Below are 15,669 nucleotides of genomic sequence, written 5' to 3' on the forward strand. Positions count from 1 at the left end.
CCCCCTTTCTTCGCGGCTCTCGTCGCTTCGCACTCTCCGGACGACCCGGCCACCACCGCGCGACCCACGACACCGACGGATTCTTACCCCCGAAAGCAGCCATCGTCTCTCGCGTCCCGCCGCGTACTGGTAGTCTTCTCGAATTATAATGTTTGTTTCTAACAAATTACCATGATAATGCCCGGCGTCGCGTAGCGGCGAAACCGTGTCTTCGGTGGCACACTTAAATTACGCGACTACGCGCGCGAGTGCCGGGAGTCGTCGTCGTTGTTGGCGAAGAACCGCAACGGCACCATCGTTGGTAGCAGGTAGTTGTAATGTTAATTAGCCACTTACCTAACCGTACACCCGTAGACAATCGGACTGCTTTCTCGAGAAGATATTCCGAAGTTTCGTATCCTCGGCCGCGATGTCGGGAAAGGGAAAGATTTAAGGGCCGACACGCGCACGAACATCGGAATATGCCGTAATAGTCGTGCGTCGATAGAAAAGTTTATTCTTCCGATAATATTCACGGTGTCGTTTCTTTTTTTTCCACGTCTTTCTCCGCCAGAGATTTGCATGTTCAAAAAATAATTTAATAAACGGTGCTAAAGAATATTTATACGGCGTATAAATTTTACCGTATCCGCTAATTAAATTTATATCCTTAGTTAATAACTTTTTAAAAGTTTAATATTTTTCTGTAAAAAAAAATGTGCATTTTATAGCTCGATGCTCCAAGTAAATGTAAAAAGGTACAAAGAATGATGCATCGTTCTCTTCTCGAGTTACGATGCATTTACTGTCTTGTTCGTCGTTACGCCGCGAGCACATTTGAGAGCGCCCTGATTTAAGTTCCACGCCTGATGTGACAAAGCGTTATTACATCCCGTGCATAGGAACACGCATTAAATCAGGAGTCAACGCGAGGAAATTTTGTCCTGCCGGTCCGGAACATGTTCGCCAGCATCATCGTATTCGTCGGCGCGCGCGCATAAAAATTATGTCAACTCCTACGACCGGGGTGAGCTAACGCTGGTAATATACTTTCTACGTTTCGTCGGCGGACACCCTATTATGCAGCGAAGCGACGCGGGCTGCGAAGGCGATAAACTTTATTTTCCAAAATCGTCTGATGCGCGTATCCCGGTCGCGGTAACGATCGTGATAACGCGCAGCTCGTAGAAACGAACGAGGGATGATAGCGGATTCGAAAAAAAAAAAAAAAAAAAAAAAAAAAAATAAAAGTCCATTAAAAGCACTCGTCGGGCGTTAAAATATTTTTTCCGCGTGACAACGTAACGCCGCCAGAAATATAATTAGCGCTTTGATGCTCAAAACGGCATCACTGTATATAAATAGGCGAACGCATAAGTTTGTATTTTTTGGTCGACAAGAATATTGAAATCGATATAGCTAAATTGATACAAATTATTTTATTCATAAGTCTTTATCTACCCGATGCTGATTGTCATATAAGACGTGATGTCAATTATCATGTTTTGCAATAATGATAAAGATAGAAGGATATTACAGAATAATATACATTAACAGATAGTATACTAAACTCTTTCAATATCAACTTATATATTTGGATAAAAAATATAATATTCGGATAACTGTATATTTAAAAAAGAAAAAAATAGCTTTTGTTTCTTTTTTATTTTGACCATATATCTTCATTGTCTGTAATCTTTTCGATAAGTAAGATTAGTAAGGCAATTAACGCGACGACTGGCGAAAAAATGTGATAGCATATAATTCGCAAAACAGAGAGTATAGCGACTTATGAATGTATAATTTTTAATCTGCCGCAACGACTCTAACGGCGAGCATGACAACGATCTACAGTAAACGAGCTTTTAATTTATTGATGTGTTTTATGAGATACACACAAAGATACAAGTAGCAACCCTAGCTATTCTACGCTTATACCCTGTTTGCATCCAATATAGATGGTAACTCGTAATAAAAACCCAAAACTTTTATTATCAGTATTTTCAATTTAAGGTAGATACAATAAGTAGCGTAAAATATTACGATCCCATCGTTCAAATCGCGTTTATAACGGAATTTTACTTCGCTTGATATCCGATCGAAATGTCGCGAATTTGATCGAACCCTGCGTCAAATATCCAAGTCTCACCATCATGATATTAAATCGCCAAAGGGGGATGACATGAAGAGGGCGACAGGAAATGCTAAAAGAATAAGAAGAGGATGAAATTGAAGTAAACGGAGAAGGAATAACGAACGCGAACCGGGCGAATGTCTGTAGCTCGGCCCTCGAGCAGTAAATCCAGAAACGGTGTTACAGGGCGGCCCCGGAGATAATGCGCAATCATTTCGGAATGGAAATTAAAATCAGATGATGAATTCTAACGATGCCGTTTATTATTTTAATTTTCCGCGAAGGCCGCCGCCCCCGACGCGGGCTACCAGCAGCCGCCGACGCCGCCGCGCTGGTAACTCGAGTTCGAGACACTAAATTACCTTCCTATTAGCCGTATAATTACAAGATGGCCCCGGTAATTTCCGTTTATTCCGACTTCGTCTCGCCGAACGGCCGCTTTATATTACGAGCGGCCGTACATGATATCGCGTTGATTGCCATAACCGCGGTTCAGATGATATATATTATCAATATCTGCCGATAGATAATCATCAAATAAAAGTTTTCCATTAATATCCATGATGATCGAAAATATAACGAACACATATATGACAAGTAGAATTTTAATATTTTTTTATAATCTTATATTCATAATTTATACCATCAAATATTTTACAACTTTTTATTTGAAACATCTTTTATACATCTCTATATAATAGATCACGATACATCAATAATTGTTACGTAAAAAATAACGCATTTGCGTTTAATATGTTTACTTAGAAATGATGAAGTTAAATGGCGATGCGAGAAACAAATCGCGAATAAAAGCGCAAGGAAACACATCGGATTGGCATTGTATCCGTTAACGGCGAAAATCTTTCGCCGCTTTTCACACTCGTGTCGAGCGGTAAAACACCGCCGTTACGAGCCTTTAAATGCGCCAATAATCGGGACTTTCGCTTTTACGCGGCGATAAATCGCGGACTTCTGGTGCCCTTCTGCGCGGCCTCGCGCGAATTTACATCCGCGGTGACGTATAAACTCGCCGGGAATCGTTCTCCCCTTTTCGCGCGGCTCGCGTATGCCGTGCCGGCAGCTTATTATAATGTAACTGTAACTTTTTATGTCGCTCGTAACTCCGATACAGCGCGGCATCGCGTCTGCGGGGGCATCAGCATCGGTTTCCACCACGGTTGCTGCTGTACATTTGGACAAACAAGTATTATTGCCTTCCTTTATCCCTCTCCTCCCTACATCTAGCTGGTTAGTTTATGCGACTTCTCTCGCTCGAAACGCCAGTGCCGTTTGTGCCTTACGATTGGAAACTGTTATGATGTACGCGCGATTTATGCGAATCACTAGTAGACGCTTCGTGCGCGGATGGTACAGTCGTATCCAGGTTATTTTCATATATTGTGCAAAAATGGCGAGAATAGCGATGCCAGGATAAGAATGGAAATTTGACTAGATAGTGTCAGGTAGAAAATTTTACGGTTGCTGCGAAAATACGAAATGGATAATAGCAGCGTAAAAGGCGCATATTCTGTTACATTCAGTACTTATTTAAATTTTTTGTGATTTGCGAAAGAGTCCAGCTTTTGATCATCGTATTTATAATAATATTTTATTAATTACTATATTTCTCTGATGCTTTAGAAATATTTTTTTTAATTAACGAAATAATTAATATTAAATGCAGTCAGAAGCTAAAATGCAGTCAGAAGCTTATGCAGTATTAGTATACTGAAAACATTTATAACTGTTATTACCATAGAAATCTATTATGCGATGCATTTCTTTTTCTAAGTGAGAGAGCAGACGTTCAGAGAGCGAGTGTGTGTTCGCGCCGTGAGCGTCTAAAATATATTTCTTAACCATACACGTTTCGTATTCATTAAAGAATAGAAATTCATACCGATATACCTACTTTGTTTCTAACGTCCGTTACGTGAATTCACCGCCGGCTTTCACATACTTCCAAGATTACTTTTCTGTCCGCCCTAGAGAGTCGGAGAGAAAGAAGGGGAGGGGGATAGGTAATTAAAACCTCGAGTAGGTAAATAACGGACTCCGCTAGGCGAGTGCGCGAGCCACCGAGAAAACGTAATAAGTAGGCGAGTCTGTAGCCTTAAAAAGGGTGAGATCCTTAAAAACCGTCGGACCCCACGTCGGATCTGCCGCTATTTTTCGCGTTAATTTAAATTTCGTAATTAACCGGCTACGTATGAATTCTCGAGAGAATACATAAAGGTCCTTCCTTTAATTTCCGCGAGGATTCGTTATAATACCGCGTCCCCTTGCCCGGGTTGAGTCGGACGTGGATTTTCTGACCTCGAAGGGGATGCGGGCGAAAGAAAAATGGACGCCGAACGTTATGACCGGAATATCTTACCGTTTCGTCAGGATGAGAACATAAACTCTGTGAAATTAACCCCGGCCCCGCCACATGTCGGTTTCTACGTCGCGATTGGTGCTTTACGAACGAACAGAGTATAAATAGACGAAACGCTCTTTAAGTATGTCATTCGACAATACATTTAAGGAATTACGATGTGAGAAATGCGCGAGATTTTGTCGACTCTGTAAAAAACGGGATGCCTTTCTTTAAGTGGCGCAGCCCTTTAAAAGAAATCGAATTCTTCTCGTAAAGTAATCACGGCGATGACTGTATTTACTTGCTGATTGGGGTCGGTCCATAGTGCAGGGAACCTACCGTAATTACCGAGTATTTTTCTCGCGCAAGCCACCCCTACAACTGATTGATATTTTGTATTCAGCAGATACCGTTGCTATATTACTTTGTAAGGATTCATTATAATAGTCCATTTACCGTTCAAATTACTATTATTTTAACTTGTATTATTTATTTTACTATTAATTAATAGTTAGATAAATAATACACACAAGTACACGTAAAATAATTAATAATTACTCCTCTCTCTCTCTATCAATAAAAATACAATTATATTTAAAAACTTTTATTTGCATAAAGTATTCGTAAACTTTCGTCATGTTAAATGTATTGCAAATTATTGATAATATTAATGAAAATTTATTAACGTATTATCTGCTATAATTATCAATAATATGATATCACTTTTAACATAGCATTTTTGATGCACGACGACTGATTCATTCTTCTGTCACGTACATTCTACGGGCGTATAAAGGTCTTCTGTTTCCAAGATGTGGCTCAATCGAGCCGACAATGATAAACTCGGCTCAGATGTAAAACGCGTAGTAGCACGAGAGTCTTTATAAACTCACGCCCCATTTCACTGAAGGTTCATCTTTAATTTCTTCGCGTTTTTTTCCCCCTTGCTCCGCGTCGCGCCACTCGACACTCCTTTAAATTCCACCTCGATCCCACCTCTACGGGAACTCCTCGGGGAAGGGAGACAAGCCACCCTCGCGTTACTGTTCGCTCATTTCTCCGGTTGTCTTACGGCGATTAACCACGGCTGCTAACTCCCAGTCTCGTAACCACCTCCGACCTGTCCTGGACGTCCTCCCGTGTTCCTCCGGTCGGCTCTACGAACCCCACCCTTGGCTCTTTTCCGTCGTAGTCACATTCTTAATATCGTCTTTTTAAGATTTTTTTAAGTGCCATTAGGGAAACTATATTGCCACTCGCCAAAAAGGGTGCTGACGGGATACCGGCGACCGTTTCACTGCGCATTTAACTCGTTTCTCCAAGCAGTTAGAAGTCCAATCCATTTCCCTTCTAACGATTAACAACGTTTTGCTAATAGCAGATATTTAGTAATATCTAATATAATGTACACACACATACACACACACACACATATCCCACAGGTAAATCGTGAAATACTAAGAAAATTCTTTGTGCTTGAAATCTAGAACTCACTTATTTACTCGAATGTGACTTACATAACTAAAATGAAATATCTGTTGTAATGTTATTAAAAATTATTGCATTATCAAAAATTGAAAATATAGTTATATAGTAAAATAATAAATTATCTAATACCTGAACTTTTAAAAAAATGTAATATAAAACTTTCTCGTTGTCTCTATAAATTATTGCAATAAATGCATAATAAAACTGAATAATATAAATGGGCATTTTTTTTACAATCTTTCTTCTGGGAATTTATTATGAATTTACAGAAATCGATAAAGCAAAAGCAATTTCTCGCTCGTAAGACTCATTTTATTCTCTATCTTTGTCTCGCGTTTCTACCATGGATCCGGGCGTCGGTAGTCACATTCTTAATATCGTCCTCTCAAGATTTTTAAGCGCCATTAGGGAAACTATATTGCCATTCTCCGCGGCACTGTACCACCGGTGTCGGCCAGGTCGGTGATGTCGGCTGCGGGGGCGACGACGACGGTGAAGGCGCGAGAAGAGGAGACGCGATCGCAGAATGCGAGCTCTCTCGGCTTCCGCTCAAATTACGCAAATAAATTTCCTTTATTTTTACAAGCTTCCCTCTCTCGTCTCGACGAACGCGGCCCTTCGACGGCCGAGAAAGGAGAGTAGAATATCGTAACTCGCGACTGTGCCTTAATGACAGCGCGATCTTATTCTACTTATTGTTAGTACCACGAAGAAATGATAGGCCGTAATTCCGTTATCATATTGAGTTTCTTTGATCACCAATTTAGCTAATTTACTAATTTGCTCTGACAAAAGAGAGAAAATATAAAACATTTTTATTTTGACATTTCGTTAAAATGTATACATGTAATATCCAGATATCAAAATTGACGCATTAATTAAAATCTTTTTAATCATATTTTTTATAATCTTGCACTAATATTTTTTAAGAAGAAAATATTGTTAAATTATTATAAAATAACAATAATTTACCAAATAGGGGTTTTCCGTGTTTTTAGAATCTTCCTTATTTTTCTTAGATATTTCAATGAATATGCAGGATTACGCTTACCTGTCTTATCGTTTTTTAAAGAATTTATTCTCGGCACCGCGATGGTTCAATTTCTTTCTAAAGTGAAAAAAAAAATCTGGTAAACGCCCGAAGTGTCTTGATTTAATTATCGCCTTCGCTGCAGAGTTACGGCCTTATTTATCGCGCGAAATAAGGGACCGAAGGAAAACGGAACAGAGCCGGCTTACTACTTAAAATGTACAAATCCGGCTGTCAGCCTCCTGTCGGGCTTTTCAACCCTCGTGCGACTTTTTTACTCACCACAAGCGCAGCCACACCGATGTAGCGACGAAAGTTACGAAGTGCAAACGACATCACGCAGCTTTTTAAATTAACATCGTGTGTATGAAAGATTCATCAAGCATTTAATGGCGCAAGAAATAATCGCAAGAGCGAGGAATTATTTGTTGAATTAATTATTTTTGTTACATACGTTTCTATGTATGACACTTTCGTTATGCGTACAACAGTCTATGAAATTTACATTACTTAGACGGAATATTTTTACAAACTTTCAGCGGAATGTTGAACTTAATTTATATTTTCATCGACAATGACTTTATTAAATTATTATGTTATAAATTATGACATGCAAAATTTGCTTTAAACAATATTTATTTATCAACGTAACTTTACAATGAGATTATATGTAGTACACAATTATTCTTTATTACAAGATGCGTTGCAATAAATATAACATAAATATAACGTTTAAATTATGTTAAAATTCTTTAAACTGGTAAAGGTCTTGGTTACATTTCTGAATATTACGTCTTCAAATGTGTGAATATCATACTTGGCTTCTATGCAGAAATATCTAAATATCACCGAAATCTCTCCGGTTTTCAATTCCGATTTCCAGAATAGAAGAAGCAAATCGCGAGAGTAACAGAAGGGGTGAATGTATTTTACCGTAAGGTCACCCCAGAGTGCCATTTCCACCCACATAAAAGACTTCTTTTCGTCATTCCTGTTGCGTCTCTCCATTCTGCGTATACAATTGCCAATTCAATATGTCGAGGAAGCAAGAACATCGCGGAATTGACAAATCGAAGTACGAAATTGCAATGGCCCTTTGTCGCCCGAGGCGAAAATCAAATTACGAAAGCGACGATGCAGACGAAAAGCGATTTGAGCGTCGAGGGTGCGTCTTTCCTTCGACGGAAAGAGATATTTAAGGAAGGAATATTTTATTAGTTTCGATTGAAATTTAAACGGGAAGCAGGAAGTTTTCTTCGACCCCACTTTGAGCCATATCCCTGCATAACCGCTTCGAAACAGTAATTCATTGAATATCGTGTAGAGCATTCCTATAATTTAAGTCTGTGAATGACAATTGAAACATCAAGCGACATATATGTTTATGCGTGGAATTTATTTATTAATTTGTAATAAAAAAATAGTATTTGTGGAAACATTAAAAAATTTCCTTTATTTATAATTTCTTATAATCTTAATTATCAATTAAAATACGAATATGAAAAAAACAACAAACATTGATGAGTATCAAATAACTTAATTAAATTAAATTAAAATTCTGACTTCCGACAGTAACAGAAAGCTCGATGCTTGCTTCGCGATTCTGAGATGGCAAAGAAATTGATACGAATCTTAATGCCGCTAAGACGACTCTTTCGCAATTAGACTTTTTAATTTTTATTAGCGACGTCCGCTCGTCCGTCTAAGCATATGCATAATGCCATGAATATTTTCGCCGTAACTCTGCCAACTTGTCTCCCAAGGAATTAACCCTTAAATTAGCAGTTAGCCTCAGACGCAAAGTCCCTGCGTCCCGGTAAATTAGAACCTCTCGTAGCCTGTGCTGATGCTTCTCTCTCCCTTTCGCTACTCTCTCTCTCTCTCTCTCTCTCTCTTCCCTTTTTCTTTCTCTTTCTTTTACGTTTCGTCCATCGTTTGACTCTCTCCCTCTCTTTATCAAAACTTTTCTGAATCGTCTTTGCGAATGCCACCCCGTGACACCTCCGCCAAGAATACTAGCTTGACGCGACTTGATAATCCCTCTCCTTATCTTTGTTCTTCGTCTCTCTCATAAATCGATTCTCGGTGCAAATCGACAAAATTTTTAAATGATTATTTTAGTAATGGCATTCTAAATTAAATAGATGTAAATATAATTTTTATCAAACTGTATTTCGAACTACCGTATATCAATGTCGATAGATTCTTTTCACATTGATGCATAAGCTGAAAACTCCGGAATAGCCGGAAATGCGGATGCAATTCGCGGCCGTGATAGAGAGGAGATTTCAATGCCGGTCGAAGCCACGAATCGAAGTCCGAAGCAGCATCGGCTGCGATTCGTGTCCGATCAAGATAGACTCGAAATCATTCTCTTTCTTCGACGACAGCTTTCGCCATTCTCCGACCATGTTGAGAAATGCCAGCACATGGACCAATTTAAAGCTCCAGCAGATATACGACGTTTAGCTCGACCAGTGGAACTTATTGCACTTCGTGCTCTCGCCTGGCACGGAGCTTCCGAGCTCGCCCGGTCCCGGGGCTTATTTAAGCCGGCTTCCTAAGTGCGCATACTAAATATGATAATATTGCAACGGCAAAAAACGTCAGCGGTATTTAGTCTCCTAATTAGGGGATCGTGACTCGTTTGCGAATTTCGTTGCTTTTCGCCTTCTTCCAACTGCGTCTACTACTATGCCCCTACTTCTTCTTCTTCTTCTTCTTCTTCTTCTTCTTCTTCTTCTTCTTCATCCTTTTCTGCCGTTCTTTCTGACAATAAACGAAGTGACAAACAGACGACGTGATGCTATAAACTTTGAGAAAGCGTAATTTTTGTTCCTACCAGATCTCGCGCGATACACGTTACATTTTGCAAAAATGCTGTTAAGATCACAATTCAATATGTGAAATTGATTGATCAAACAACATTCTTTATTTGTGCAACATTTTTATAACCTGATAAGCTAAATTATATCGAGAGGTGTGTTTTTGATTTTTATTTCAATCTCCATTAAAATTTTGAAGAAATCATCTATTGATTATCGAGACTATAAATGACCTCTTTTCATGCATCGTCAAAAATCATTAGGCGTACAATTTATGAAGCTTTGCAAGGAAAAATATCTGCATCCTGTCCAATGTGAAAGACCCTATCCTTCGTATTTCCGCACGATGCATTGCGCATGCAGCCGAGCTTTCTTAACGAATCCTGGAGAGCCACTCGATGACTGGCTCGATGGTACCAGTAGGGGAACGATGACGGCGAACTAAGGAAGAAGGACGGAGGGGTAGGGGGGAGAACTTCCGTTCGTTACGAAGCATCGTGAGAGAGAAAATAGCGGCTCCTCGCGCGGGGGGTGGCCGGACCGGCGCGATGGACCTTGTGGGTGGTACCAGTTCGAATCCCGGAATGCCTCGTCGAGGTTCGCACGCCCAACCCCCGTCCTAAGCATCACGGGGTGAGGTGTGCGGAACCGACGGCGGCGGTGGCCGCTTCCACCCCCACCGTACGAGACCGAAGTGGTTGCGCCTCCACTACCCCCGGTATTTCGTCTCACCCATCCCCTGCGTTGTTGCCTCTCCCACACCTGCGGGAGAAAGAGAAAGACGGGTATACTCTTTTCTCTCTTTCTCTCTCGTTTCGAGGCGCTAGTCCGGCGTTTTGTACGACTCGGTGAATCCACTTGCTCGACAGCCAGTCGAGTACGTAGCGCAGCGCGTTGCCTTTGCAACAGAGTGGGGATGAAATTTACGATTGGAACGAATCCTGGTTCCGCTACTATCTCGACTGCGGCTGCGGCAGCGGCGTCGGTACCAACGACGTACGCCGCGCGCTTCCGAGGAAATAGAAACCCTGGGTCCTTTGTGCATTTCGTAAATACATCACGCGAATACGTGCCCCCGGGGATCGGAGTTTTTGTATGAAAAATTTTGTTTACGAAATTCTCCCTGGCAAACGTAACGTTGCGTGGATTTGCGGTTTTTGGAACGGAATTCTGTTTAGATAGGATCTACGTTCCTTATACACATTTATAATATTCATTTTTAACACGCCTTTGATACGTATATTATATTCTTGGCAAAATTTGTAACATTTATTCAAACGTATATTCTAATTATAAGATCATTTTTTATACTGGTGAATTTTCATTTTTATCTAAAAGTTCTCTACATAATAAAATTTAGACTTATATGCAATTATTTATAGCACTTCTACATAGTACGAAATAAAACTCACAGTAAGCTAAAACATCTATATAGTTATTTCTGTACAATAATCACATTATAATTTGAAGAAGAAATGTGCATGAAACTTTTCATTATTTATTAATGATAAATAAATTTTATAAATAATTTTTTATATTAGACAAGTGTCTTTGAAACCTCAATTGCTGAAGTATTTTAAAAATCTCGATCGTTTCGGTATGTTGCATAGGTAAGAGGCAAAAAAGGGAAATGAAAATACCGCTCGTAGATTTGCCAAGTCCTAATTACGTGTCTCTGAAAGAGCGGGATTGACGCAAAGAAAATCGCGAGAGCCGAGCCGCGGATTCCGGTCAGGTTGCGCTTCGAATTAGGATTCTTCCGCGAAGGCGGAGACGGCCCGCTACGATCCACCCTCGCCGATCCAGAAATTACCCGAGGGAAGTGATGTATGAAGGGGTAGGGGTGGTGATATAAGTGCACGTTGGCCGTTCTCCGATTCTCCTACTTGTTACCGGCGCGCGCGAGCTTACGAATGTACTATCTACACCCGCTTGTATGCGCTCTCAACGCGCGTGTCCAGGTATTCGCGAAGACGCGTGGTGGAGGAACGCGCGGTAGAGGACATCGACAAAATCATCCCTACCTCCCGCCCTCCTTCCCGCACCGTCCCGGCCGCGCACGCTATTTCAGGACGTCCCAGGCGTCCCTTTGGCACATCTCTCTCGCGTCTCTCTGTCTCTTTCGTTCTCCATCTCTTTTCCACCCATTCAAGCCGGGCTCACCTACCGCGAAAAGAGCGAGAAGGGGGTGGTTAGAGGGCAAGAGGATATGCGGAGAAAGATGAGAGGGGGAGGGTGGAAACGACGGGACGAGTGGAAGCCGCCCCGGTCGACACAGCCGTAATGATTTTGTTTTAAGGGCGTGTTTAATTATGAATCCGCATCCGGGTGAGGCTCCACCCCCCTTTGCGCGCACCACCACCAACGGCGGCAGACCCTGCGGAAGCTCGCGAGGGGGGTGGTAGGGTACGCGGCACGGCGAGGGCGAAGAGAGCGCGGCGGAGAAGGAAGAGGCTGTTGCCGGCAGCTAGGTGGCCCTCTTTCGGTCTTAATTGCACCGTATATTACCCATGCGGTATTTCTAATTACTTATTTTTGCTCGGCCCCGGCCGAACTCGCTCGGATGCCTCTAATATCTTTGGCAGGCCAGCTGTACGCATTTAATTGGCGCGTAACGAGCTGATGACGTGCCTCTTAATCCCTCCCCCTCCCCTCCCCCTTATCGTTTCAAACGGATGCTGCGAGATTGTCAGATGCGTCTTCGAGACTTTGGCGCGGATACGCATGCCGAGACAAATCAAAGCATATTCTTGTGACTAATGTACAGACTGTGTCAAAATTATATTTTTTTTTACTCGGAAATTTTATTTTAAGTTGACTTTTTCTAGCAAAAATTGAATTATTATTTGTTACAAATTTTTAATTTTAAAATGCGGATTAAAGATCTCCTTACAATTAAATTTTAAGTAAACATCTGTTAAGTTAAACTTGTGTGAGTTAATATCGATTGAATTGACAGTTTTATCTTCCATTTTAAATTTTATTTTTAAACTTAATTTTTCTTAAAATTTTTAAACAAACAAATCTCTTAAATATTCAATGTTGATTCGCATAATTAAGAATAAGGAACTATATAGATATCAGCAAGTATAATAATATTAAATCAATAAAATCTCTCTCACAATTATGTATTATATAGAAGATAAACGATGTCTCAAAATACTAAAAAAGCTTTTCACCTACGATTGCGAACGTTGGTACACTGGTATTCATCGTCTGAAAAACTTATATTTTTTTTCTGCTGCCTGCAGTCCTTAAACGGAACGATGTCTCTTTCTCGTCATTTCTCGCGAGTCAAAAATCAGTCTTTTTTTGAAGTCGCTGTAAACCTAATATCATCCATTTCCGCGAAGGTACAAAAAGAGAAAGCAGCTCGTTGATCTCAGAGAAGGCAAAGGAAGCAGCCGACTGACAGTGAAAAGCGGGTACGAGCAGAATGGCCCGTTGTGTGAAATCGCGAGTCAACGGCACATTTAGCGGTCGCATTTGAGAGGGTTTTAACCGCGGTTAGCTCTGCTTGGTTTAATCTCAACTGCGCGTTCGCGACAGCCACCTGAGCGCGGATAACCCTTTCGCGCGTCGCTCGTCACGATCTATGACATTCGCCCGCCACCGCGCGACATCGTCTTGCGATTATTTTTTTTTTTTTTTTGTGCTCTTTATACCCGCCGTCACAACCACTCGACGGACGTTTGTTCCTATTGCCAAAGTGAAAGAGTAAGGTCGCTGAATGTTTACAAGACGCGTCCATTCTCGCGACGGAGAATCGTAATTGCGCGAGAAGATACGTCGGGTCGCGGTATAAAATTTCAGTGGCCGTTACGAGCGGAAAGAAAACGCTGTTTGAAATACGAGACCCGGCTCCTTCCTTCGAGATTATCTTCCACGAGAAATTATTTTCTACATGTCTGAATCTGGATGTCTCTCTTTCTCTCTCTCTGTCTGTGGGATTTGCTCTTTGCGGCATCTCAACTCTAAAATCTACGTACGCGATCCGCGCAAGTATATCCTCGGGCGCGTAAAATGTACACACTTAGTAAAAGATGTAAAACATCCGACTTTTAATAAAGTTGCATAAATATGATATTTCATGAAGTTTATCGTGACATTAGAATACGGTTGGAATCAATCAATATTAATTCAAGTAGTATAACATTTTATTCATAAAAGTCGCTCTAGAGGGAAAGAAAATCACACTATAATCAAACATATTTTTTACGTATTAGATTTTTTTGAATAAATAATAATGGAAGAAATAAAAATAAATGCAGAAAGGCAAAATATGAATTATTCTACTGATAAATCTTTTTCACAAATTTCTACATTTATTTATTACATATTTTCTCGTACCAGCATTAAATTTGCAGAAATATAGCATCCATTAAATAATATCCATTTATATTATTCGCGAATACACAATGGAAAGATGGGAAAAGATAATTATTACCTTTGCCATTTGCATTCTACATGACTAACCTACCGAAATCCGGAGCAACCGGAAGAATAGAGAGCGAAATCTTCCCAGGCGGGATTCTCGCCACTCCCGCGACTGCAGAAGATTACACACAGTATCTCTTATCCCGCTGATGCAATCACTCCGCCCCCTTCGCAATTCTCGCGAGCGGGGCATAATAATGTGGCCACATACTCGGCCTTTTGCACGAGCTCCAGGGTTCTGTAAGAGGGTGCGCGTTCATTCCGTGCCGTCCCGCTCGGACCGGTCATCCCGTCGTAGGACGACACAATTAAAATAGCTATGCTTACCAGCGCGCCCCTAAGGGATGCATCAGGAGGTACGGGGCGTAGGAGGACAACGGTCGAGGAACGAGCAGCAGCAGTAGGAGAAGGAGGAGGGTAGCACCCCCGGGGGTACCCGCGGGAGGGTGCTGGTAAGTTCTTTCCGCTCGGCTGCAGGCAGAAAGGGAATTATTTTAATTGCGGACAGCCTCGGTCGACCAAACTCCACCCCGTGTTTCTCCCTCCCTCCGTCTATCTACCCTCTTGCTCTCTTTCCTCGTCCACGTGTGAGACTTTCCTCACGCTGATTCCGTCTCTTTCTTCCGCCGCGTCTCCGCGTACGTTATCTTTCTCCCGTCCCTTTTCTCTTTTACGTTTCGTCGGAGAGCACATTCCATCCCCCGCTATTGCTGGGGTTTCTCGACTTGCACGCGTTTACCTACCTGCGTAGCTAAAACTCCCGCGGGTCCGGATCGTCAAGATCCGCTTTCATATCGCGAGACTCGGTGCTTTACGCGCCAGGTCGAAATCGTATAATGTAACCAAATATATTTCATACTTACTGTAATTATTTAAACATGGTTATGACAGAGACAAAAATGATAAAATGCTTGCTTTAGAGAATTTTTTTTATATTACCATATTTTCAGATATCTTCAGATTTAATAAAAAGAATAATTATGTTTAAAAGCAATGATATACTAAATTTGAATATTTAAGTTCATATTATTTCAATATTAATATTATATATATACAATAGTGTAGAAAATAGTAATACAATAATAATTCTTTAGAGAAAAATAATTCAAGTTATGTCTCTTTTTAAATGGAATGAACAAACGTAATAACCACAACGCGTAAAACTCATCGCGATCAGTGCTATTACGCTTGTATTAATGTTCATAAATTAGCCAGGAAAATAACACGCGGATCTCGTCGTCTAGTATACAACGTAGCTCACGCCATATGATGCCCCGAGTACACTTAAATCTTACACGTTCCCTTTAGGGCAAGCCTAGTTGTTACATATAGAATCGGACGCGCCGACCGACCCTGCACGATCGCCCACCTTGAAAAAGGACGCGCTCGGAATATTGCACCCACTTCGGTCGCAAAC

At 41.0% G+C, this 15,669-nt stretch overlaps 1 protein-coding gene across 2 annotated transcripts in view; it reads left to right on the forward strand.

The window, feature by feature from the left end:
• LOC115239672 (nuclear pore complex protein Nup88) overlaps nt 1–15,669 on the forward strand; it is a 70,567-nt gene that overhangs the window by 8,204 nt on the left and 46,694 nt on the right. For both annotated transcript variants that reach the window (XR_003884665.1, XM_029814316.1), the window contains exon 2: nt 13,134–13,138. Coding sequence is in view for 1 of the 2 variants with exons in the window: in XM_029814316.1 (XP_029670176.1) it covers nt 13,134–13,138 (5 nt within the window). In the remaining variant the exon portion in view is untranslated. The remainder of the gene's footprint in view (nt 1–13,133; nt 13,139–15,669) is intronic.

Source organism: Formica exsecta, unplaced genomic scaffold (assembly GCF_003651465.1).
Source record: "Formica exsecta isolate Colony F162 unplaced genomic scaffold, ASM365146v1 scaffold393, whole genome shotgun sequence".
NCBI classification, from domain to species: Eukaryota; Metazoa; Arthropoda; class Insecta; order Hymenoptera; family Formicidae; genus Formica; species Formica exsecta.